Source organism: Bombus vosnesenskii, unplaced genomic scaffold, assembly GCF_011952255.1.
Source record: "Bombus vosnesenskii isolate JDL3184/JDL3185 unplaced genomic scaffold, Bvos_JDL3184-5_v1.1 scf7180000013314, whole genome shotgun sequence".
NCBI classification, from domain to species: domain Eukaryota; kingdom Metazoa; phylum Arthropoda; class Insecta; order Hymenoptera; family Apidae; genus Bombus; species Bombus vosnesenskii.
The window spans coordinates 960284-987135 of NW_022882960.1; the positions used below are offsets into that span (position 1 = coordinate 960284).

The 26852-nt window shown below is 47.1% G+C and overlaps 1 protein-coding gene across 2 annotated transcripts in view; it reads right to left on the reverse strand.

The window, feature by feature from the left end:
• LOC117235112 (homeobox protein caupolican-like) overlaps window positions 1–26852 on the reverse strand; it is a 74086-nt gene that overhangs the window by 35270 nt on the left and 11964 nt on the right. The window contains exons 1-2 of one of the 2 annotated variants that reach the window (XM_033496846.1): window positions 15950–16722; window positions 1496–1891 (exon numbers count right to left, since the gene is read on the reverse strand). In XM_033496846.1, coding sequence (XP_033352737.1) covers window positions 1496–1891; window positions 15950–15997 — 444 coding nt within the window. In that variant the 5' untranslated portion in view covers window positions 15998–16722. Of the gene's footprint in view, window positions 1–1495; window positions 1892–15949; window positions 16723–26852 lie in introns of those variants that run through there. The other variant, XM_033496845.1, reaches the window with a different exon arrangement.

A 26852-nucleotide genomic window follows, 5' to 3' on the forward strand; every position in this document is an offset into this window, starting at 1 on the left:
CACATTACGTATCTAGTACCAGTTAATAACATCTCTTAATAATTCAACGCCCTACAGAGAATGACCGATGGTCTGCATATTCTCCACTTTACGCGTATAAAGTCGTCGCAGTCTTCTCAACTAAATGCACGTACATCGAACAGAATTCTGACCGTGCCGCGTCGTGTCGATCCCAAGCTCCTTTCGCTTCGAACAAGTTTTACAACGAACTTGAATGTTTCTCGCTCCGCCTACCTATTTCTTCGTGTCCTGCACGCGATACCGATTCGATGTAATTTCAATGTCCGCGGTGACTTAATTACCCACGCCGACACTTTTGTTCGGTAGCACGCGAGCCGCGATCTTCGCGATGTCATTTTCGTCTCGGGTAAAAGCGTTTCTCCTAACGCAACCACGACGTGACTTATTCTTAGCCGTGTTTTTTCCGCGCGATGAAAACGGCCGGGAGGAAACGCGTATGTTTGCACGAGAAACGCGTGTTTCACAAGATTCCCGGGCAGTCTTTGGCGAGAGAGATTCGCCCCTGAAATATAACCGTGAATCCATCATGGAGTCCTCGTTAGACGTAGCTAGACGACGCGAGACGCGTCTTCCGCGAACCGAAACTTAAACGAGATTATCGTTCTGCTCGCGACAGCCGCGCGTGAATAATTCGACACAGCCGGCGACGGAGGCGGCTAGAAGACGCGATCGAGTCAGACGCATGGATTTCTCGGTGGTTCTAGCGGGCGCGAGAGAGACTCGTCTCCGCGTTTCCATCAACCGGGATTCCAAGCTAATTCGTGACAGGACCAACCGCTAATCCGTCTTGAGTTCGGCCAGTGAGAGTAATAATTGTCCGGCACGCCTAGCACGACGGTCCGATCAGTCTGCGACCACGATGGTCTCGCATATTTCACGCGTGAAACGTTACAAAGCGTATTGCAAAAGCACAGAGAGGGCGGACGTCTGCTTTCCTCTTTCGAAACGCAGCTAATAAACCGTTTAACGATCGCGTTTATAAATACGACGCGCTCGTAAGTCTTTCGATTAGCGCTACAATACGCAACTCGTGTAATTTATCGTTTCTAAGTAACGAAAGTTATTTCGTCGAGCTATGTAAAGAGTGACACGAAATTCTTTAGTTAGACGAGCATACAGGCTGCGTCGAATAAAAATAATTCCTCATATGCAATGACCATAGAGATATTCTGTAATCTCGGAAGGATATTCGAAAAAAAGCCGGGATCTTACTATTTAAATCTCGCGACACTCGCTAACCGCTGTACACGATATTCAAATCCCACCCACCCTACAAAACATTGCCGTACGCAACAGCTTCGTTGAATAATCACCTATGAATAATTCATTTGTCGTTGCGTAAATATCGCTAATTAGCTTCTCGCAATTAACCTGCGACCTTCTTTCTTGCAGAGAAAGGAAAAAAAAGAAAAGGAAAAGAAACGAAAGAAAAAACGAGAGCAGCGCACAAGGAAACAAGACGAGTGATACTCACCAAAGGAGGATAGAACGCGGAGCTGTCCATACCGATGCTAGGATATGGTCCTTGATCGGTGGTGGAGGGTGTCGGCGTAGGGTAAGACGAGTAGGAGGTTGCGGTGGGTGCTAGCCTCGGGTACGCGCCCAGTGCCAACCTGGCCGCGCTGTCGTATTGACAGCTGCAGACTGTTTGTCCGGTCACGGGGTCCGTCATCATGGGCCTGCCGTTTTCGCAGCAACCAGGTCCCGTAGTGCCGGCCACAGGGGTGCTCGCTCCTCCGGAGGCGGGTGCGGCCGCGGCGCCGGTCGTCGTCGCCGTCGACGAAGGCGAGAGCGCGCCAGGGCTGAGTGCGCCTCCCGACGACATCGCCGGCGACGTCGCCGTCGTTGGCTGTCCGCCGCTCACCAGCAGCTAAAATGATTTTAACGGGACGTATTAGCAACATGCTCGCTTGCTTTGGCCAGCTGATTATGGGTGTGTATAGGGTGTGGTTCGAAGGTGTTCCTTATGGGTTTGGGCGGGGTTAAGAATTTGAACGACCGTGAAAGAATTATTTTTTTACGTTTTATAGGAAAAAGGAAAATAATTTACGGATTTTAACGTAGGTATGGTGTATATGTATGCAAATATACACGTAAGAATAAACGATTGGAGGTATTTTCAGCGTTTGAGCGGAACGGTAGGCGATCGAGATTTTTTCTGATTATTCGAACAAACGGAGAATAAAAAATCTTTGGCCGTATGGGTTACGATGTTCGTGAACTTGTGGATAGATATCGTGGAACGGGTGGATGGTTCGATAAAAAACTGATTAACAGCGGTTTTGACGAAAGCGGAGATAAGAGGTGATCTTGTCAATGAAATTTGAAGTGGTGGTAACACCGAATAATAAGATAATCAGCTAGATAGGAAATTTAATTGAATTAACATTAAGAAGGACGAGTTTCGGGACGATATCTGATACATCGAACGAATTACGTTTAGATAATCGCGCTCGAGTATCGAAACAAGGTAGAAAAGCTGTACGTAAACAAATTATATGGCAATAACGTGGTACGATATAAAATCCCTACGCCTTTCCTCGACCCTTTGTCCGTGACTCATATTACCGCTGATTCATATTACCCGTTTCGTTGTCGTTTCCGTCAACAGCTCTTAGTTAACACCGTGTACCGATGTACGTAGGTAAAAAAAAAAAGAAGAAAAAAAAAAGGGAAGAAAAGAAAAACGTTCGCAGGTCGAATAAAACAAGTAGATACATGGAAATAAATTGCGAGTTAACCAGGCGATATCGGTTTTAAAAATAATTCTAGAGTAAAGGGTTAATAGCGGTAATGACGGTAATTTCAAAAGCAGGTGATACACGCTTATCGCCGCGGATCCGATTATAAATGCGTGCTCGATAACTCGATAGCAATTCCGTGTTACTTTAATGGACGATAATCGAGGATGGAGTAGCGGTATCTGTCGTTATTAAACAACAGATGACACACGACAATTAACTCCTTAAAAGGACCGTCAACGCGAGAAGGAGATCGAGAGGTGGAACAAATAATAATAAAAAATACGAACTATAATTCACTTCGGAAATCTTTGATCGAAGTTTCAAACGAAGTACGTGCTATGTTTCCCGTGGCTGGAATTATGCAGTGCGACATCAATGTTCACTCGCGATCAGGGTCCTCCGATAGCAATAATTGTCACGTAATTTCGTATAATGACAGCCGAGTATATTTGCCGTAAATGTCACTCGAAGCTTTCCAGACCGAATAAATTAAATGGAAATTTATCTTGGAGCAAGTCAAATTGTTGGCCAGCCTTCGTACATCAACGATCCTTGTTTACGCTTTTACAAACGACCAAAATATCGCATGAAAATTACGCTTGTCGCATGTTAATGCCGAAAGAAACGCACCCGACCGCTTTTTTTCGTCGAAAGTACTTCAATTTTGTTTGGCTGCTATCGCCACGTCGAGAACCAGAATCAGACCAACGATAGCAAATATCTTGATGCGTACGTCGTTCTCCAGCCTAATTGTTGTACACGTTCGACCAAAAATATTCCACGTTTTATGTAACAAAGGATTATTACATTACACTATACGATATCGTTCGAGTGAAAATACAGATAGTGCGTGCAAACACGGAACAAGTTTCGGAACGGCAAATTGCAAATATGTTTTACACGAGTCGACGACATACGCGCTTGATATTCAAAGGAACAGACGATACTTCCAAAAAAAAAAAAAAAAAAATGCCACCGATCTGTTGATGGATGGACCTAGGTCGGAAAGGACGAGCTTCGCAAAACTATCGATAATTAATGTGGTTGGCGTAATCGATCAGGTTTGAAATTTGCATTATAGTACTTCGGCTTAAAAAACGAGATTGATATCACGCAAGGAGAACAAGACATTACCACCACGATAACTGCTTAATTAATGTTAATCATTCGTACGATATGCAAGAGCTACACAAAGATAAAAAATCGTTTGTCTCGTCGGTCATAATGCACGTCATACCTGTTGCACGTCTTGTTAAAAAATAAAATATAAACAAACGCAACATCGAAATCGAATCGATAAATATACCGATAGGTTTTAATCGCGGGGAGTGCTTTACATAATAATCTTGCGTTAATAACTTCTCGTTAAGGCGTCTCTGAATCGTGCTTCCGTACAACTTTTATCGTCAGTGGACACCTCTGGCTACCTTGCGCTTACGCGCACTGGTGCTTCCATTACGTTTGAATAATCATACGACTGCTCAATGTCTCAACCTATTATTTTTGCTTAGAATACTGAATGTTCTTCGTCGACGCAGTATCGACGGATATAATTCACGGAGTCCTGGTTATTTAGATAATCGCGCGTATACTCCTAGCATTTACAAATTATCTACACGGACAACAGAGTTAACGACGAAGTGGAAAAGCGAACGAGCGAGACAAATTATTTCTAGATTGATTTTCTTGCGTTCGTTTTATCACCGCTAGCGATAAAGTAGCAACGCATCGCGTGTTGCTAGATAAATATTTCTATATCGAAATATATCTGTCACGCATCGAACGACTCCTCTGTTGGGACAGGGCGGAATTTAATCACGCGCGGATTCCAAAAATACTGGTCTCGTGTATATTAATTCTCCCCGTTTGTTGCCTCTGATTCCACGAACCATGTTCTAGCGTTCTAGGCAGGCAACGGTGGCGCGATCCCGCGATTAATCGCTTCCCAAAGGCAGCGTGCGTCGTCGATCTCTCGCGTAGAGCACTCACGAGGGAAGGTCTGCGTACATATATATCGCGTAGGCTTCTCCGCGCGGTAAATTAGCTCGCGGTAAATGAGGATGAAATGAATCCTGGTAATTAATACGGCAAGGGCGTGGAGTTATTTCGAGAGAACGAGCTCCGGAGAGCTGAAAGGGTGGAAGGGGAGAGAGAGGATCTTGTGTATCGTCGCGTTGATAAAGAGAGTGTTGGTCTCGCGTATTCCGCTTGGTTGTAGAAGCAGAGAGGAAAAGGAGACGAAATCGAAGGAGGAGAAGAAGACGAGTCAGAGGAAAACTGTTCGCTCACGTAGTACCTTTCTATTCGTAGAGCGCGTGTCGAAATCGGAGGCCAGGCGACAGGACGCCCACGGGAAACGTGATAAATAGGATCATCGGAAACATTATTTTCACACGCACGATTTTCCCTTCGCCCCTTTGTTTTCTCGCTGCTCTCCGACAGGAAAGAAATCTCGTCGAACAAGAGGCGGAGAAGAAAAAGGAAGGAGGAAAAGAATGGAGAAGAGGGAGGAAGGAGACGTCGCCACCGTTTTTTATAACGCGTCCATATTTTTCGCGGCGTGGACGTGTTTACGAAAAGCGGGATTCCACGTCGCGCTAAATAGTCGTAAGATATTTCGACGCCCCGTGGCTGCCGGCTACAAATTTCGTCCGATAATTTATCGCTAGTGATACTTAAATAGCGTTCCACCGTGAAATTGGACGACGCGCCGATCATCCACGAGATCATCCTGTCGACCTCCGATTCACCGCAATTCGTATGCGACTTAATTTATTTTCATCAACATTGACGTAACTTTCGTGGTGAACGAGCTGTCGCGACCACTTTCGCTCGCACCATCATCTCGCACGGCTTTTTTGCTATCGAAAATGTGCCCCCTTTCGATATCCGACCCTAAGAGACGTACGCAAAGTCCCACGATATCGCTACAGCGAAATCTTCGATTAAAACGACACGCGTTCGCCATAATCGTTTAGGAGTACCGGCGTTTCTCTATTTCCACGAGCGAAACGGTCTTCTCTGGTCGTTCGAGGCTCGTTCGCGCGCTCGGAAAGAAGCTGGCGCAAAAATAGACGAGAAAAAAGCAGACACCCGGACAGACCCGGTCTCGGAAGGGAACGAGGTAAACCGAACTTTCGTGAACAAAGAGCCGAGAAGAGGAGGAGTATGTGGAGGAGGAGGAGGAGGAGGAGGTGGTGGAACACCTCGAGGCCGTGACACATGCGTGCCTGTGTGCGCGTGTGTCTCCGTGCACGCACAATCCTCTTTCTCTGTATGCGTCCTATACTCGTGTCTCTTTCTTTTCCCCGTGACTCTGCCTCGTTCCTTCCTCGTCTCGTCCCGTCATTCTCGCTCTCGCCAATTCGTCTCTCACGGAACGTTTCGGCTCCTCCAGCGCGTCTGGAGCCATTCACGCCCTGCTGGGTTTCCCATCGGAACCTTTTAAAAGCCCGCTTTCACCCCCGCGGCAGCAACCACCGCCGCGAAAACCCTACGGATCCTGGGCCTGCAGGAACAGTCCTGACACGTTCGTCCGTCCTTTCCTCTATCGTTCTACCTTCCACCACGGTTCGCTTCTGCAGCCCTGACAAACCCACCACCGGTCTCTTTTACTCGTCGACGATTCGGTGACAGTTGCGTTCGCAAATCAACCCCTCTCCAAGGGTGAAACGAACTCTCTGACGGGTTCTCTACGCGAGAGGCTTCGTTCGTGCATCGCCGTATTCGTGCGCCACAGGCAGAAAGAGAAACGCGAGTGATTGAGAAATAAAATTCAAATCCAGCCACGAGAAACGTTCGATCATGATTGCTGGGTAATTATAGCGTATGTTTTAATTGGAAGACGCTTGGAGCTGTTCGGTCTCGAGTGTACGCGCGAGCCAGTCGAGAAGCGAATGGTTCGTGGAAAACGTTAAGTATGGTTTATCGATGATCCGATGCACGAATAAGCGGTGCGTGACGCAGGTGTAAAGAGAATGCAGCCTCTCTCGACGTCGATGATGAGGAATAATTTACCGGTACGAACGTGTAATTTCGACGTAAGTGCGGCAACCCCTTATTCTCGATGCCCGCGAATTTACAATGTATCGATATCGTGTTCGATACCTGCACTGAATAAACTCGCGCGCGATCGATGAAATCGTCGCCTCTGTCGATGACTGCGCGATCTGGCATGGATCGATCGCGTCGTCATTTTATTAACGATTGTTTCGTAAGTAAATAACGTTCATTTCGAACATGAACGAAATATTGCAACCATGGATCTCTCGTCGATCGTCCGATCGGTTAGCACGATCACGAGCCGAAGGACCGGAAGTGCGTCCGTCCAAACCTATAATTTCGTGCCGCGGACTATCGCGGTAATCGATCGGCCGATAGACATCGTGCTCCAATATCAGTGACGATAAAAGACCCTCGGGCTAGCTCTTGAATTTTTTCTTGAAAGTCGTCCGTCTGATTAATTTAGACTCGGAAGGTGATCGTTTCCAAGAATTTCGATAGGCATCCGTCGACCACGACACGTCACGTTGACACGTTCGACTGACACGTTCGACTGACACGTTTTGCGAACGTGAAGACCCAAATTCGAAAAGCTAACACGGCGGTTTCCTTTATCGGTGTTTTTCCTCACGAAACGCTAATCTATGCATACACGCGTGTCAGACACGCAGAAGAAGAGGCGAAAGCGCGAAGACCAAGTTCTCGGAGAACAGGACTCGCACCGGTAAGCAAAGGGTTCTTCATAAACAGGATTACACGTGTCGAAGTTGAGCTAAGTAGCGGTTTGATCGCGAGTTATCGCCGCTCGCGCGAAGTAATCGGAGAAACTTGACAATGTGCCGCTCTTAGTCACCACTGGCACACGCGACAACGAAACAACCGACGTGATAATCGTCTAACAGCCGATTTCACGGAATCACGCGAGACAATTTCAAACGTAATTCTGCGCGGACAGTCTCGCCGGAGGCTAACGATTCGATTCACTCTGAGAGGGCAAAATCCGTTAAAGCGAAAGAGTGCCCGTTGGAGAAGTAAACGCAGTCAGAGACCGATAGGAACGCAATACGCGCGCGCAATTCGCACGAAAAAGATGGCGGACCCAGGGATACGAATGGACAGAGTCTCTAGACCGATTCTCCCCTTCCGTCCCTGGCCGTTTCCTTTGCCAAGGCAGCTCCTTCCACCTTCCTCCACCATGTGTCTTTTTCTCGTCGCTGAATTCTCGAGTACGTAAGGAGGGCGCAGGAGCCTTCTTCAGACCTCCTTGCGACCCCACCTCCTCCTCTTCGCGCGAGATCTTGTACGACAACGGCATTTACGGCCCCGGACCCCGACAGCACCTCTTTTTCGCGACAAATTAACCGTTGCTGTGATCCTTTCTCTCTTTTATTCTCTTTCAGTTGCCAGCGAAACATAGCTCAAATGCAACGAGTCGCGTGATCGCAATTTGTCTCTATCGCTCGTGGATAGAAGTTAATCGGATTTCCAGCTATGTTATCTGTTGTCTCCGCGCTGCGTAGAATATTGTTTCGAACTTAAACGTCTCGATGAACGTACTACCGCGTTAGCGAACGAGTTTCAATTCCGTGCCATTTATTTCGGAACGTAATCGTATCTCGTGTCGAACTACGATGCGGAGCATTACGGTTAGTTAGCGGTGTTGTCAACTTCAACTTCAAAGTAAGAATGGAAAATAAAAACGTACAAAGCATTTGATGACGTATGGTTTCTTTGTTCGTCGTTCGGTGAAAGTTCTCAAAGGAAGCACCGATTTTTCTAAAGTTCCTATTTATAGCGAATGAATCGTTGATCCACGCACTTGATGGCGACATAAACAGAGCCGTAACAATGGAAACGAGGAGAAGAACGCAAACGTAAGAAATTGACGTGATTTCCCGTCTGTGGAGTCGGGAACAACGACAGACACCAGATGCCAATGAAATATCGTACGATAATGACGGCAACAATTTAACGTTAATTACCTCCGGGGGCTAAAGGGCGCCACGGAATGCCGAGAGCGGTTTCGTGGAGCGTCGCGGCTTTAAAAACGTCTAGATGGAAAAGGATGCGCGTCAGGGGCCGGCAAGAGATCTATTTGAAGCCCTAAAGACTCCGTTAAAGTGGCTGTAACTCGACGTTAAGAAGGCGTGAACGTTAACCGTACGAGTGACGGGACCGCTGGTATTTTTACGCGGCTTGCCGAAACACGTTTCTTTACCGACCGACTAAATTTTTACGACGGGTCCCGCGTCGGAGAAAATTTGTGAAAAATCCTCGCTCCGGCCGTTTGATTTTATACCATTCGCCGAAAGACAAACGAGAAGCGATTCTTTCTTCTCCTTTCTGCGCGATCTCTCGTTCACAGACTAAACGTTGATGTTAAAAAGGTCGGAGTACGAAAAAGAGAAAAGAATGATGGAGAAAAAGAAATAGGACGTTGCTCGGCGTTCGCGTACGCGCTGCAAAATAAAATTCGCCCGAGACAGGACGCTCTCTGTCCCGAGTGAAATTCAATCTACACGATATACATATCGATCGTTTTTCTCAGAAACGACATTCCTGCCGGATCGGCCGGGTATATACGGTCTGCTGCGGCCAAAAGAGACCCAGGTCCCCGAGAAATCGTGAAAAGGAGAAGCCCGGCCGAATTCGCACCGGTACGAGGCCGTTCCCGTGCGAATGAGACACGTGCACCTTTAAAGAGAAACAACCGGTTTCCGCGACGTGCGTGTAAGGTCGGTGCAGCAGGACGGTGTGGTGCCCGGTAGGTAAGTACGTGCGAGAATCCGTGCCGTAATTGCCGATTCCGTCAATCATCGAGCAGCCTAGCTTCATGCTTCCACCGAATCTCCGCCGATCCCGGATAAACACCACGGGTAATAACAAAGTATAACCGGATAACGATGGTATAATAACGCGAGTTAACGAAGTGAACGAACCTCGAAATTCCCTGGTCGGTCATGCAATACACGGCTGTAGGTACGTGAAAGACGTATATATAGAACGCGAAGCTGATATCTCGACGGGCATTATTGTAACCGATCACACACCGTCCACGAAGTAATAATTTCACGAAGTTAATCGGGTAACAACCGGCGGATTTCTGTGTGTATCGTTACAAATTGCTACGCGTATCGAAAGGATACGAGGGGAGTATCTTTGCTCGGGTCGGTGGTATCTACGATCGACGATACGCGTCAAATAAACCGCAATTAAATTTTTCAGGGTTTAATACGAGGGAATACCGCGGTAACGATTCGCGTCGTTTCGATCGACTCTTTGTTACGCTTTCTACGCTATCGGTACAGTAGTAGGGTACGAAATGCGTAAATACCAGGTGCACCATTCAGATAAATGTTGCGAGACGCAACCCCAAATTGCGACGATCAAACGGTATTTAATCTCATTTACCTCGCAATTACCGATTACACGAAAAGTATAGCCTCGGTATAAGCTCGGCACAAGGTCGCAATTTTTACCCGCCCGGGAGAAAAACGCGGTGGCTGTCCGCGGTTAAGAAAATCACAGCGAAACGTAAATCGGAAGGTCCATTTCGGCCCTTCCAATTGAAAGTTCGCCGACGACACTGTGTTCGTGAACATGGTAAACAAAAAGTGAGTGGATGAAGGACAGGAAAGAAGGGGCAGAAAGAGGGAAAGAGGGCAAAGGGGGAAAGGGGGACACGAGAAGAGCGTAGGCCACGATCATGAAAACTGATATTACGGAGATATCGAGCGCTTCCGTGTTCAGGGCCGTAATTATACGGCGAACCGACGTATCCATTGCGCCATGCGCGTTATTGCCATTACGCTCTCGCGGACGTAACTTTGCAAACAGATGCTTGACCGTTGATATCGAAATCGCGCGATGCGCTCTGTTGCAAACGGCGGGGACGTTACGATAGCGAGGATAGAGGGGCTCTCTCTGCTCGATTCGACTCGGCTCGCGAGTCGAATGCGATCGTAAATTTAGCGGTGCTCGGGACCGATCCACGTCGCTCATTAGACGCAAGAGACCAGAGTATCCACGTTCTCGTTGTACGAGCATGATTTCTCGGATAGAATTCGAGCTGCTTTCTATCTAGACGATAGTTTTCATTACTCTCGGCCAAGGGTATACTCTATTTCGTTTACTCGATACGCGTAAACGAGCGATCGAGTGAACTTTGACTCCCTTCTGTCTCTCGTAGCATGTACGTGCGTGTACATAGACACACCGATGATTGGTCGTTCGGTAAGAAAAACATTTCATTGAAATCGTTTTGTCGAACTTAATCATCGACTTACAGGTCGAACGTGTATCTATGTGTGTAATATATACTTGTATACGCACTTACATATTACAAAAGAAAATACGATTTTCGCTATGGTAGAACGTCGTTCCGTTTTCGTTCAGCGGTTTAATTAATGCATACTCATCGGTGTCTTGTTAACAAGCAGCACTGTAAGAACAGTGGTACTAATAACTTTGTTACTAATTATTCGCCGAACGAAAAAGTAATTACCGTCGTTACGCGGCCGCGCATAATCGGCGAACAGATGTTCCCGCGTAGAAAGTCGACCTGTCCGACATGTTTTACGGCCGCTGACAAATAACGGAAGAATCGCGATCGATGCGTTGTTGGCGAACTTAACGAGCCACGGCCAATTGCCGTTTCTCATTACGCGTTAACAAACGAATTCTTAAACCGTGTCTGCGAACCGTGCGCCCTCAACCTTTTTCCCCACCACTGTTCCAACCGCTTCTCTCTCTCTCTCTCTCTCTCTCTTTGTCCCTCCTTCATTCTCTCGTTCCTACATGATTATTCAATTTTTCCACTAAATACACATTGCGTTGCATTCTTGATTTCTGAACAACTTTTGCAACACCGCATCGACTACCAACGCTGAGTCGTTTCATAACAAGTATCGTTACTTCTTTGACGGTGAATTAATTAATATCATTAGGCTGTTAACCTGTGACCCCAGTCAAAGACGTAACCAACGTAGATGTAGCGCTTAAGAGACGCGTACCACAAGTGCAAATCGGTATATCATTAACGTTATATTAGGTGGATTCGAGCTAACACCTTGCCCTACACTACGCAACGCAGTCAAGACAAGAGATTATAGAAAAACTTCTTTCCAAATACTCGCTTTAGTTTCTATTTATCTGTCTTTGTGCAGAACGTAATTCGTTAGGCTCGGTATTTCCTTTTCCTTTTTTTTTTCCCCAACAACCGTGACTATTCGTCGAGTTTACTTTCTCGCTCGAAGCGAAATTCTATACCTATAACTGGATAAACACCGACGATAACTGCGAAATTAGAGAATTAACTTGTAAGATAATCGCAGAATACGAAAAAAATTAGAAACAGAATGTTTCAAGTGTAAATACTTTTACAAACGTATTACTGTACTAGCGGCCGGCAAAGTTTTCGCGTATAAACTTGGACATAACTTTCCCGTTAATTACACGGCCATCCATAAAACGAATCGAACGCATTCCACGGCGAGAATTTCATTAGCATGTAACGCTGAAAATGCTGGAAAATTGAATGGAGACCGTGTAGCGTGCAGGCTAAATGGCCGCGCGGGAACCGCACAGAGATTAATCACTGCCGTTCAACGCCACGTTCGAATTTTTTACGTTAAACGGCATACGAAAACATACGCGAGCGAATCAGATAGATAGAGAGAGAGAGAGAGAGAGAGAGAGAGAGCGCGCGCGCGAGAGAGAGAAAGGGAGATAGACGGGGACTTCATAAAACAGTACATAACGCGCTCGTGGCAATATCCATCGAGTTCGCTTAATTAAAGGTGCCATTATAAGGCGTTCTTTCAATCGACCAACGATAAACGTAACCTTTCTCTCGCTCGTCTCGACACCCTTTGCCAAAGAAAAATTAAATGTCTCTGTCTTTTAACGCGAAGTAACGTTGATCCGAAGAAAGGAACGACGAAGAGAAAGGGAGAAGGGTAAGGGGAGGAAGAGGGCAAAGAGAAAACGGACGGAACAGGCGATATCGTCACTGGATTCTCTGGTTGTAGTAAATATATTAACTACCTAATCTGTAATCGCAAATTTTACGATTTCGCCTGGCGTAGCCGCGACCAGCCGCTATTATAAATTCACGTAAGTATGCTATAAACTCCAATTATCGTTACTCGCATTTCCGTAGAAATGATCCGCGTAAAATATTTATTATCCCGGACAACAGGAATCGCCGATGCGATCGTAAAGCATCCCAGGGATCTTGTAATCGTTTATATAAACGCACCAAAGAGACGTACGCCGTTTCGACTATTCCACCGGTAGCAATTAAACCCGTCTGTTTTTTCATTTTCGTTACACCGCTGGCTGGGCTCGAAGCTGTGCCTCGTTGCAGCCTGCACGCATGTAAACGCCCGGTAATTCGTCGATCGCGAATACGTTTAGATAGGGAACACGCGCAGTTACGAGAGAAGATAACCGACCAATTATTATCGTTGTTCCGTATCACGGCACGTATCGGTATTCGAGAGCACCGATGACGCACTTGCGCCACTCTCTCGGATACCAAATTAAAAAGTCCTCTGCTCGTTCGATCGTTAAAATGACGAAAATAGATGTAGACAAGATAGAAAATTATCTAACACGAGTTATAACACGAGGAAGAAGAAACTCCAAGTTGCGGCAAGTGGCTGGTTAAGTAGTTATTCGTGAATTTTCCACCTTTCTAAATACAGCAGCGTAATTAGCTGATTTACCAAGGACATACTTCAAAAATCTACGCTAATTGCTAACTTCCATGGGCTGAACAAATTAATCTTCTCATACATATAAAATAAAACTTACGTATACATGCGTGAACGTACGGGAAATAAACGACGAAGGAAAGCAATGTTTCACCGCCACCAGTACAATACCAATAATACTCTAACAGTACGACAAACAAGATCGACGGTCGGCTCACGGCGAAATGACGATTTCAATGCGCCTTTAATGGCGTTTACTTCGGGTAAAGTTCGCGCGCACCGGCTCAACCGTCGGTTCGGCCGAGGAACAAAAGGGGCCGCGTCCCCTTTATCATCGGGTTAATCAAAACGAAGGAAAGCCCGAGCTTTAAAGCGTGGCAGCTCGCGGGCCGCGGTTAAAAGGAACAATGCGAGAGTCGAGAATCGACTCTCTCTTCGGCCGATGCAACTCGCACCTTTTTCGCGAGCCCATGCGGGTAACACGGGGCTACCCGTATTATTATCTAGCCTCGTCGCTGCACCTGCGCGTAAGCGCGTCGTTTTCGTCCGATGTTATTTCGTTTGAGAGCCCCTTCCTTTTTTCGGCTACAGGAAGATTACGCGCCTGCGCGGATCTCAACGCCACCCCGTTCCACGCACCGCCGCGTCGCACCGCCGATCATCGTCGACCGATCCCGTAAATCAGAATTCAATTTTCCACCCTTGTCTCGATACGTCCATCGAATTGATTAACAGGTTAGGAAATCAGAACAGTAGGAAATTATTACGCTCAAGGTCTCGATGGTGCGTTTAATTTATTAAGGGTCCCTCATAAATTTGAAAACAAATGTACAAAGTAAAACATCGTTTTGCTAGTCGTTTGCTGTATAGAAAATTGTTGCGGACGAGTCTCTTTTATGGTCTTGTTGTTAGGAGGCATATAATTAGATTTGGAGATTCTCAAGTTATTTATGGGCTAAATATGACAATGCAACAAAGGTAGAGTCGTAAGTTAATTAGGCAAAATATACGATATTTGTACTTCGTAAAGGATATTATAATATTATCGCTAATCATATTTCAAAATCCTATGTACTAACGTCGGCTTAGAACAGACGGTATATATACCTGCACACCGACAAGTACACAGAGATTACAATCGTACCGTAATTTATTTTGACCCTTCTTTTCAGGCCTTTTTCTTTCTTTTCTTTCTTTTTCCCCTTCTCAAATTACCTTTCTCGTGCATTGTTACTTTGCGAATAGATATAAGTACTAATAAGATTGAAGATAACTCTCCGTCGAGGTGTAAATAGGCAAAAGCGAGGGTTCTATTTGTTTAGAATCTTTTCAGGACAACCGATCCTTGTCATTTATCAATTACGTATATCTAAGGACAAGACTACGGGGTGCTTTAGCAATCTATTACGAATTTTTCGAGCTAATATCCGAATACGTAAGGAAAATGTAGCTACAACGATGCGATAGCATTTAAAATTTGGTAATTCTTTGGACGATATTAATTCGTATTACGAAACTTCTATAAATCGGCTATTAATTGTATCACTGATACGTATTGAATACCTACGCTTACAGAGGGGCCCAACGAGCATCGTAACTCGTGAGCGACGGCCGTCGCGTCGGTACACATTTGTAAGGGACAGGTGTACTTATAGAACACGACCGACATTGCGTTTCACGGAACTTTACTCTTTGTTTGCTAGTATCGATCGGAAACAATTTTTTTTTGTTGCGACTACCTGGCGCGCCTTTCGAGCGTCAAAGGTTAAACGCTTTATCCGCGTAATCAAAATCGTTTAGGCGTTAATTAGCTGAAATTTGGCGAGGAAAAATACGAGTTTCCCAGAAAGCGAACGGCGAGTAAATTAATCGTAACACGTGCGTGATGCCGGAAAACAACTTTGTTACACTCGACGCATAACGAGTATACATAGACGGAGAAAAATTAAAATCTCAGCGTGAACGAGATCTCAAAAAGCAGCCTAACAAGGGAGTAACGTTTAATTACCGGCTGTCGGTCTCACAATGTGTTCGCTTTCACGAAAAAAAAAAACAAGAACAGAAACGATCGTTCGCCGTGATTAGCAACGATTCTGAAATTGCTGCCTGATAAAGGACCATCATTAGACGAATAATTGAGCTACGATTTTGCAGACAATGGAACGAACCCGTTACCCATACTACCGCCTCTGCATCGCCAACGATAATTATCTTCTATTCGCCGTGGATTTTTCTCGAAAACGTGGCCTGCTACATGCGAAAAGTGCGCGACAATATTCGGGGCGATGTCATCTTGCGTCAAGATCGCGAACGACAACTTTCTATTCTCGGAAACTATTAGCCAACGAGACACCACTGAACACGACGCCTACAGTCAGACCGATACGAGTAAGAAACACCCAGCAATTGCAGAAAAAATCTCAGAGCATCGAAGCAAGGCGTATTGGATCGTGGTTTACGACTCACCTGGGACGCCGACGGATACGAGTATCCGAACTGCGCGTATACTGACATCTCGATTGGTTTCGACGATCAGTTCTCTCTATATGTGTTTTTTTCTCTCGATGTCTCTCTGGCCGACTAACGGAGAGAATTAGGTCACAACCGCACCTGCACGCACTACTACACTCTCTCACTAAGTCAGTACTACTTTCGGCGACGCCGTGAACGCCACGAATATAGCAACGAATTGAGCAGCGATGGTGAACGATCGCGATATCTCGCGAACGGTGATTGCCATCAGGGTGTTTTTCGGTCGTGATCGAGAAATCCGACTGGCGACCACATGTCGAAACTGGCGTTCCCCGTGGTTTGGTCAGGAAGACAACGTGCCAGCTCGAACCGCCGACGGACACTCGAAGATCCAACAGTTCCGAAAGTGTCCACAGGTGAATCCAGCCGTAGCAGATCGCGAGCGAAGAACGAGGTTATCGCGGCACGATTCGACGTGGTGAAATCCGCACTAGCGAACGCGGGGATGCTGACTCTCGGGGAACGTTCGTTCCTCGCGGGTCGAACGCCGCGCGACACGTCACAACTCCACGGGTCACGTTACCGCGAGAAGGAGATAACAGGAGTAGAAGAACGTTGTCGTATCGGCGCGTCGGGCGATGGGACGGACATTCGGACAGACGACGAAGCGTCACGAGCGATTAGTTATAGAGTTCGTTCGTTCGTTCGGTCCGTCCCCTGCTCTCACAGGGCACTCCAGTCTGCGACTGACTCGCGACTACTCACACCACTTCAGCGCCTTCCACTCCGCTCCGTCCCAGTTCCCCCTCTGGCGAGGAAAACCGAAAGCAACGACTACCCCCACTCTCGTTACGTGGGACGTAGTCCTTACGGAACCGTCCAATCGCGTAGCTTCGTACAACCCTGCGGGCGTGTCACGTGGGATGATACGAGACCCGTGGTTGGTCGAGCGTTTCGCGCGCGGGCGTCCTTTCGAATCGAACGTGCCCACGAGCGCGACGACGCCTTTTGCCCCACCCGCGAGAAACTACCGTGAAACGATCCCGCCGCCGACGTCGCCGTCGCCGCTGCCACCACCGCCGCCACCGTCGCCGCCGCCGCCGCCGCCGCCGTTCCCCCGCTAAGGCTCGACAAACGGCCACAGCGGAACAAGGAGAAACGAGTATGTTTACGCGAGTCTACTCTTGTCAACCCGACGGCGAGGGACTTAAATAAATCTGCCGGTCTCTCTCGCACGTTCTCTCTCTCTCTCTCTCTCTCTCTCTCTCCACCCAACCCTCTCTACTAGCCAACTCCGTCATCCAACCTATCCACCCGCTCTGTCTTTCCTTATCCTCCGACTAGCCACCTTCTTCCGGCTTATATCGCGCCATTGTCCGGTTCGTGAAATCGCTGAGTACTACGATGCGTCGTGCAGCCTGTTTCCACGCTTCTCGAGCTCGGAAACTTTGTTACAGCTACGTGACACGAACGGCCAAACGTTCGGGTTACAAGGACACCCTTCGAGAGTTTTGCGCGCGTCGCATTCGCGACAATCGGCCGCGCGAGTACGTTTCGGGGAGAGTTGGAGTAACGTCCGTGACGAACAGCCCCGACGTGGAGGAACGATTCCAAGAATTCGGCTGGATCGACGCCGTCTCCAAGTACCTATGGTTTATAAATAAAAAGTTGTGGTCGTCGCGTCGAAGGCTCGAAGGCGACGAGTATCGCAGCTGCATGCTTAATGAACTTCGTTAAATTTTTTCGATCGTTCCGTTCCGATCGCAACGATGAGGTGGAAGAAGCGCGGCGAGAAATACGAGACTCGAATGTCTCCAAGATCATCGATCGGAAACATGGTTTGTAGAAACGTAGATAGAACATCTCGGAGAACGCGTATGAATGAAACAATAAAACAATAGAAGGTGTACGAACCGCATTCATTAGATCCCTATCATCGCTTTCGAGCATACTATTACATTTAGGAAACGAGTTTCTTGATTTCGCGTGGATTATTTACTAAACAGCTAGTTTTTTTTTTCTTTCTTTTTTCGAATTTACCGTTGAAATCTCGTTCATTAAATCTTTCCAGCAAAGATTAATGGGCTCGCGCGTTATTATGGGTTACTTTCACGGGAGATACCTACCATCTCCTCTTTGAAATAACCGTAACGTCGGTTATCTCTATTCAATTTCTAGAAATTATTCCTTCCGAAATGCCAGCGCCACAATTTCTAAGTTTCTAATAAACCACTATTATTCCGATCTAGCACGATTCGAATCGTGTTGCTCGTCGAAAGGTTTTCTTTCGTAATACGAGCCACTTAAAAGAATCGGCACGTTTTCTCGAACGACAAAGTCGCCCGATCCCGGCAATTATTTCGGGCAGCGCATAAATCTCTCCGCTCTGAATCGAGCCGAATATTCCGAGCGAAACGCGACGTTCGTTCGGAACGCGGAGAGATTTCACGGACTCGGTTCGTCGTCGGAAGGATTAGCCACGGGGATCGTTCGGTTACTCCGACATTTAGAATAATTTCACGGGTTATTAGACAGTAGCCGAGATTGTTACCTGCGAAGAAGTATTTACTCGGCAAATTAGAGTGTCTTAGATTATCGAGTAACATCGAAAGACTCGCCTTTAAAATGGCGCGCGATAATAAGTTTGGAACGGGTGGTGGTTTCGTGCGGTCGTGCAAATGGTCGCGTTTTCCTCGCTATCATGCTTGGTCGGCCATGTGTCTTATTCGTGTCAATGCAAGCCACGGCGGCGGACGATTTTCCGCGACGTTGCCTCGAGCAATTTGCTAGCCGGCGTGCCACGTACACATTCAGCACGGGGACGCGTGAAGCGTTCCGACAGCCTCCTTCTTCTTGCACGCCAGAAATCGTATCGGCGGTTTATCGCGCGAGAAACGCTCCGTGCACTCGGAAGATACGCGGCGATTTATAGGGGAAGAAAAAAAGATGCAAGCGTTCTGTGGAACGTGGAATATCGGAAGAGGAAGTATGGAAACGAGAGAAGAAGAACGTCATACAGCCGAGCGAAGAGTGAAATAATAACGGTTGCTATTGAGAACGCAAGATTCAATGCCGCTAATAGGATTAACTGACAGGTCGACGAGGTTCTTAGGAGATAAGGATCCTTCCAAGGACCTTCCAAGGACCTTCCAAGGACCTTCCAAGGATCTTCCAGTACCTGAGTATCTGTTGGGACCGTTCAAGAGAAAAAAAACCAAGAGAGGGGGCCATAGGTCTCTCGAATGATTTATTGCGCTGCGTAAACCTAGTGACTTACCGATCACGCCCCCTCGACCAACAGTCGTCAGCACAATGTGCTCTTTTTTGGAAAATCTTGTCTGGGTCTGCGACTCGTCTCGTGCCACGACTTTCCCTTATTGTGACAGAGTCATTGTGACCCGTCAAAACCACAATAATAACCCGTTTAATCCTGTTTCACCTTCGTTGGAACGTACACTTTTGTTTATCGTTTCGGCGGTAAACGAAGCCTCGTCCGGTCCATGTCTTCTTGTTTGCGCGGCAAATATTTTGCCGCCTTCGTCGGGACGCGAGGAAGCTTCGAAGCTTCTACCGACGATCGTCGGAGAATACGAGGCTTTCGTATAACGAAACTTCGTGGAAATGAAGTTGTCGCGATTTCTGAGTAGAAATTGTAGGGAGCGCATGAAAGACGAACAAAGCGATCCGCGTGAAACACCGATAGTTACTTTACGTACGAATCGGTACTTAGGTTAAAATAAGCTTTAGTCCTAGCCATTAATCTTTGGCGTTTAATTGCACGAAATTTTATCACCGATCGATCGTACCTTATACGCGTAGCAGCGCGATGGTGGCCATCAGAACGAGAAGGCATCGATATTTTATAGCAGCTCGAACACCACCGTTCGCGATCGTACATCGGCGAGTGCTTCTGTTAAGTAACGCTTAAATATCCCGCTGCGTAGTTAACGCCGCTTAAAGACGCATTGTAAATCTCGACGCGGGGAGTATCCGGGGGCCAGTTGCAGCGTCGTTTCATGTTTACAGCCGTCAAGTTTTTCAAATGTGATAAGGCTTTTCAGTGGAAGGTAGGCGAGGGTAACGTGGCGAGTCCTATCTCCCTGGCCAGTGTGTCCACTACTTGTTTGCAGGTCGAGTAAAAGTTAAACGGCCGTGTCGGGGCAGGCTGTCTCTAGCGATAAGACCGCTTAATAAGGCAGCAAACCATCCACCTTCTTTACTACTCGTTCATCTCACCCGTCCCTCTTTCTTTGTTACACCCTCGACCCAGTTAGCTAAGGCCTTCTCCTCCTCTCTCTCTCTTATCTTTCTTTCCATTGCCAGGTTTCTTGTAATTCGTTACTCTCCCTTGCGAGAACGTTCGTTCGGGCCCCGGCCTTAACGAGGGAAAGATTTCAACTACCTAATTCAAGGTGAAACGCAAGGGAAATCGAGAAACACGGGAACCTGTGTAGCCCGTAAACTGTCCTGCTAACCAAGGAATTATACGGAGCTCTCGCAGCAAGTTCGTGCTTCCTCGTCAAACTCGTTCGAAAGGCTAACCGAGATTTCTTCTCGATTCGGTAGAATTTCAAAGCAGCGAACGGTGTACTCTCGAGCGTCTGCCCGTCTTTGATCGCTACGACGATTCAAGAACAAGAATTCCCAAAGATTTCAAAGACCAAGGTTTATGAAATGTGTTGGTTCGACCCATCGTGTATCGTCGGCTAGGCTTCTCTAGCCTGGTGCCGCAATCACAAAGGTGGGTCCAATCCGAACGCCGTAAAACGGTGCGATATTCACACCGTAGGATAAAACAAAAGGCTGCTGCGGGTATCCCAAGGTGGACGGTAAAAATCGAAAGAGGGGAGCTAATAAGGGAGGTCCAGACTGCCCTGGCGCCTTTGGTGCACCTTCGAGGGGCACTGCAGTTTTATTGGCCGGTGTGTCCTTGTTCCTCGTCGTCGTCCTCCTCCTCCTTTTCTTCTTCTTCTTCTTCTTCCTCTTCTTCTTCCTCCTCCTCCTCCTCCTCCTCCTCCTCCTCCTCCTCCTCCTCCTCTCTTTCCTCTCTCTGTACTGCTCCTCTGCGGCGACTTCGTCTTCCTCCACGGCACTCGGTATGGCCGACCAGTATGTTGCCGTAAAAAAGCCGGTCTCCCCTTGTCTGTCCTCCTCCTCTCACCTTCCCCGTCCTCCTGTACAGTGGAACGACGAACGAACGAACGAACGACCAACGAAATGTCAACCGTAAACCTCGCGAGGCAACACTAATTAACCCGACCGAAATAAACTGCGCCGTTCAGCGGCGCTCTCTTGCCTTCTCGTTCACCCTGGCCCTTTTCTCCTTCTTTCCTTCCTCTGCCCTGACCGGGCTTTATACCGCGCGCCTAGCGCAACCTCAAAAAGAATCTCGAAGCATTCGCAACCGAACGCCGCGTCGCTTAGAATTCGAACGGAAGAATTTTCACCGACCCTGTTTTTCACCCTGTGCCGGTGCGCCGTGGAAAAAATTCGAGGGGTAGAATAGCCAGCGATCCTCCCGTACATTCTACAAGACGGACATTAAGGACGTAACGATCGATTCTTTCGAGTTACAAGGCGTGTTACGGTCGAAGGCAACGTAGATTTCAAAGAGCGGAACTAGCACACGATTCGAACTTCCTCGATGTATTCTCGATGGACGAAGAGAAACGGGGTGAGAGGAGAAGAGAAACGAGCGTTCGGTTCGGAGGAAATAAATCGAGGCTTTTTCTCTCGGCGTACGACCAGGAACTGGCGTTTTCGGCCAAAATGCTTCTCCCTTCTTCTCTTTTTCTCTCCGCTGGCTTCTCTCCGTAGATCTTGGCCGAAACAGTCGAAACCGCGGGGTTTCGCCTATACCGCCCGCTGCCACGCATTTCCATTTTACCCCCCAGACGAGGGGCGTCGTGATACCTCCTTATACTTTATGCGGAGACACCTACATCGACGCCCACATCTCCGAACTTTATTTATAAACAAAGAGGACAGTCGATACCTCCGGAGATTGCGGAGACATCTCCCTCCGGTGTCTTCTCTAGCTGGTAGGAAACGATTTCCTAGAAGCAGCTTCTCGAGAAGCACGGTCGTCGCACGAAAAATAGTCAACTCAGCCATTCGGCTTCACCTCCCCGGCTCGATGAAGGATCGATCGACCCTCCAGCCGGGAACAATTTTTCTTTCTGCTAATTAGTCGTATACGCGACAGTATTTCAATCGAGTGGAAATGTTTCGAGCGTCACGAATGTTGCGTAGTTTAGGTATATAAACCGTCTAGAGGTTACACCGATTGACTCTGTAATAAATCGAAAGAGTAGACAAGCAACAGTCGTATAAATATTATTTGTCAAAATTTCCCTCGAAATTTACGATTATTTATGTGATACTTCTTTGCGACCAGCATCCTTATGGATGTGAATAGTTCGTATTCTGAGACTGATCGAATAATTAAATTGAGAGTCTACGGGAAGCGAGGTTGATCAGTGTGTTTTCTATGAGACTCAAATAGCTAACAAGGAGAGGCTACGTTTTTCAGGAAACTAGCCAGCAAACCAACCAGTATGGACACATTTAGATGTTGTACAGTCAGAAAAATCACGTCGAGTAAGCATCTCTTACACTTGGAAGAAACTTTCTTTCACGTGGATATCGCACAAACGGCGAAGATATACAGGGTGGTTGGTTCTACGCGAAAAAAGAAGTCGAAAATATAAAATAAAAAATTTTTTTTTTTTTTTTAATTTTTCCATCGAGACAACGATCTACAGTGAGATCCGTTATAACGAGACGTGATAAAGTGCACGCGTACCGAGCGAAAGTTCAAAGTCGATTTTCTGGAAAACAAAGCCTCGAACGAAAAATTTTTATTCTATATTTTCGACTTCTTTTTTCGCGTAGAATCACCCCCTTTCCGCTTGTACCACCAGTTACCAACCATCCTGTATATTACGATGTTTTTAACATAAAACGCGGAATCATAACAAAAAGTTGGAAATGCTCTATTCGAGTCGTCGATCGATAAACCGACGTGCAAGCAATTAAATGATTTTGCAACGAGCTGGCTTTGCTATCCGTCGTTTCATCGGGGCTCCGCTCCGTTTCAATTCCGTTGGAAGAACAAACGCGTCGATGTTTTCGTAACAAAAGCGGCGCGATTCCGTTCGTTGGTCTGACGCAACGCGAAAATATTGTCCGACTGTGTCGACTAATTGCCGGGTTGCTTTCATAACTGCACGTTTTACAAATATGCGTGCACACACGGCCCTCCTTCCTCCGTTCACGATCCCGTCTCGTGTTCATTGTGCCACGAGACTCGCGATACGCACGCTACCGTTCTTCGAACACTCGCGTGAAACGACTGCAACGATTCTAGCGTGCGCAGAAAACGCGAGAACGGGAAACAGAGACAACGAAGAATAGGCGAGGAGGATGATCGTGAAAAATGAAGAGCAACGCTAACGAAGCATATGTTTCAACGATATCGCGATCACCGCCTCATCACTGTCCTATTATAAATTATTTGTAACGATTAGCGATACTGTGACTCCGACGCTGTTATATTATACGACTATTCGACGATCGATATCTGGGAAAGTGTCGGGAAAAGCGGAAGAGTGTTGTTATTGCGGTTGATGTGTTTGATTATTCTTCGTTGGGGGCTGAGAGAACGTATAGGGTGACGCGACGTCCGTTGTTCATTATCGAAGATTGGATACAACAGATTTTGGATATCGCGTCCTTTATACGAACAAGACGATGGCGCGTCAATGTGATTTTTGTAAGTTATCTTTTTTTTTTGCGCTTCGACAGGACTTGGTGCACGGATCCTGTCGCTTGCCGAAGGAGCGCGATTTATCCCTCGGTAACAGAAAAACTATACGTACATGGTATACACGATATACAAGGGTCAGAAACTTCGCACCACAGTTTCAAAGATTTTTCCACTTCGGATAACTGCACTTCGTTTCCTCTGAGTCTAGGTCGTTCGAAGATCGCCAGAGCTGAAATTCTACAGGATACACGCAGAGAACCGCATCCTGGAGTCGGAGTATGGGCAATCGACGACAGGTTACGCGAAGCACGACACGAATAGCAGTTTCTCTGTTGGCCGTCAGCGAACGGTCGTTTTCTATCTACGATCAGGTGCAAAGCGTCGCATGAGCAGCGAGCACCACGATGTTACGTGCCCATAGAAAATGAATAGGTAATTATAACGCATCCATAATGCAGAGAGACAAGGTCGTGCGGTTGGACTGGAGAGACTCGGTTCTCGGAAAGGGCGCTCGCGAGTCGGCAACCTACGCGAGACCGGAGAGTCAAATCGCGGCCCTCGTTGAAATTCATTCGCGGCTCTCGTCTTTTTGCCTGGCAAGCCTCCTTATCTCGGCCTCTTGTTTCACAGCCACTTCGCCCCAGGGTCGTATCTCAACGGAGAAACTCGAAGATCGCACCGGGCTTTTATAATTGGACTTTATTAGCCGTTCCGCTGATTAGAATCGCTGAACGTGTTTTTCAAACCGTCGAAAGATAATTTGTTCTTTTTGAAGGTGTCGCTCTACACGAACATCCGTGTAGTTAATTAATCATTCGTTAGCAGATTCGTAATTACTTATTATATCAATAAGGCATTTTTTTTATTCCCGGATAAATCGTTTCTGTCTCGCAGCGAGTGAAAACTCGAAGAATTCCAACATCTTAATTATCCTTCAACGTTTGTAGGTAGTCCGACTATTATAAAAACCGACAAGCTTTTTCTACTCCGCGGAACGCTACAAGTAAGTATACACGAGCGAGGGTTACCGGAATTCTATCGCCGCTAATGCAACACGAGGAGTGGCGCTAAACTTTGCGGTACAAACATGAAATCGTTAAGTCGAGCCACGGATTTTTCCTCGCGGTACTTTAATACCGCGCGAGTATATTTTTCATGCAGCCAGCCATCCAACATCCAAGCTCGTGATTCACGTTGATAGGCGAACAGAGCCTAGAATTTTCCCTTTCCTTCATACCGAAGTTCTTTATCGGCTGGATAAGTGGTGCTAATTATAGTTATTACAATTAAGAACGGTGTTCGTGGCCGTAGCGAGGTTCTTATAACGGTGACCCGCGTCTTGCTCGTTGTAAACAGACCGAGGTACGTGGACAGGGGTGCGGGGTAACGCGTGCAGATAAAACGACCCGATATCCCGCCCTGTGAGAAAATATCTGGCGGCCATCAACAGGTAATTTCGAAATGAACGAATCCCACCGACAATCGTACCGCGTCATGCGATCCACCGACATTTTCGTTCTCTGGTCTGTTTGAGCCACGATTCCCATCGGTCTTTCCACCAGAGAACTCTTATCGAATTACGTCGATGCGCGTTGCTTTCGTTCATCGTGATACGGTCTCTCGATTTCACCTTTCGAGATGGACGACACGATTATTTTTACCGTGGACGCCTGTTCGTGTATCGTCGGACCATATTCTGCGTTTTAATAGACCGATACACAGCGACGACAATTATAGTATACAGTGTGTATGCGAATAGACGATACGATATGAAAATATGCAACGAACGAATACCGACTTTTATAATTGCGGTTTTACGTTGATTTTCTATCTTTAGGCCACGAATGCTTCCCTTATTTTCTGCTAGGTTAGGGTATAACGATTTTCCATGGATCGCACGAAGGGTTCGCGTGGTTCGCAACGAGCATGTGCCACAATGTAGAAGCGAGCGTACAGAAACGCGGCCTGGCCGCGTCGCCGCGAGGATAATGATCGACGGAAGTTTTCGTGCTAAAATATGCAGATCCAGCTGAAATTACCGGACGAGTAGCGCCTACTCGAGCGACCGCTAGCCAATACCGGCAATGTGCATCGTGTGCGTTTCGTTACACGAAACGACACGCGTACCTGTGCGTGTCGACGCGAACTCGAAATGCGAAGCGACGGCGCGGCGGTACGCTTCGCGATTCCTGGTCCACTGTTATCTTCCTGATTATTACTGTGTATCGAGGGCCGTGTTAATCCTACTTACTCTACTGCCTTACAATTACGAGTTAGAAAAATCCGACGAATTCCAAAGAACGAGGAGCGATTACCGGCTCGACTGTACGGTGAAACCGCGCTAAAGCCTCGAAGACGGACGTGTATGCGTTTAAACTGAAATTAAAGTCATCTTGTTCAATGTAAATATTACATGGAAACGATCTTAAAGAATTCGAGGAAACAAATGGAAAATTTCGTTCCAACGAAACGAATACTTCCGTTACCATAACAGAAGCTGCATAATTGAAACGTGCCTACTTATTCGTCTTGTTATTTGTACGTCTGCGAATAGCCGGTATGCGGTCCGTAAGTGAAAATCGTCGGAGGGGAACAGCATCGAAGTCGAGGCTAACGTAACGTTCGGGTCACAGGAACTAATTAACTTCTTTACAAGGAACGACCATTACGTTCAACTGCGTTGAAACGATCTTGTCCGATGGAAGGAAATCGCGGAGATGTCACCGTTGTAACAATCGGAATCGTTAAACCGGTACCCGAGGATGTCCTCGTCGACCGACGGAAGGCCGGAAGTGACGTCATTATGGAAAATTCAGTGAATCACGTTAATACCGTCGCGATCGAATGCGAGGGATTTTTCTCGCGCCGCGTTTCACTTACTTATTCAGGTGCACGGAGCAATATTTCACCGGTCCCCGATCCGCGTAACCTCCGCGGTTATTAATCGTGGCAACATTAATAATCAGCTGCGCGGCGATAACTTAGGTTAAGCAGGGAGTTACGGTCTCCTGCTACCAGCCAGGCCTCCGTTTCCGCGTACATATCCGCCGATCGTTCGCGGACCGATATCATATATAATACGGATAGATGACATTTCTTCCACCGATATATCATGCGTACCGATTTTTC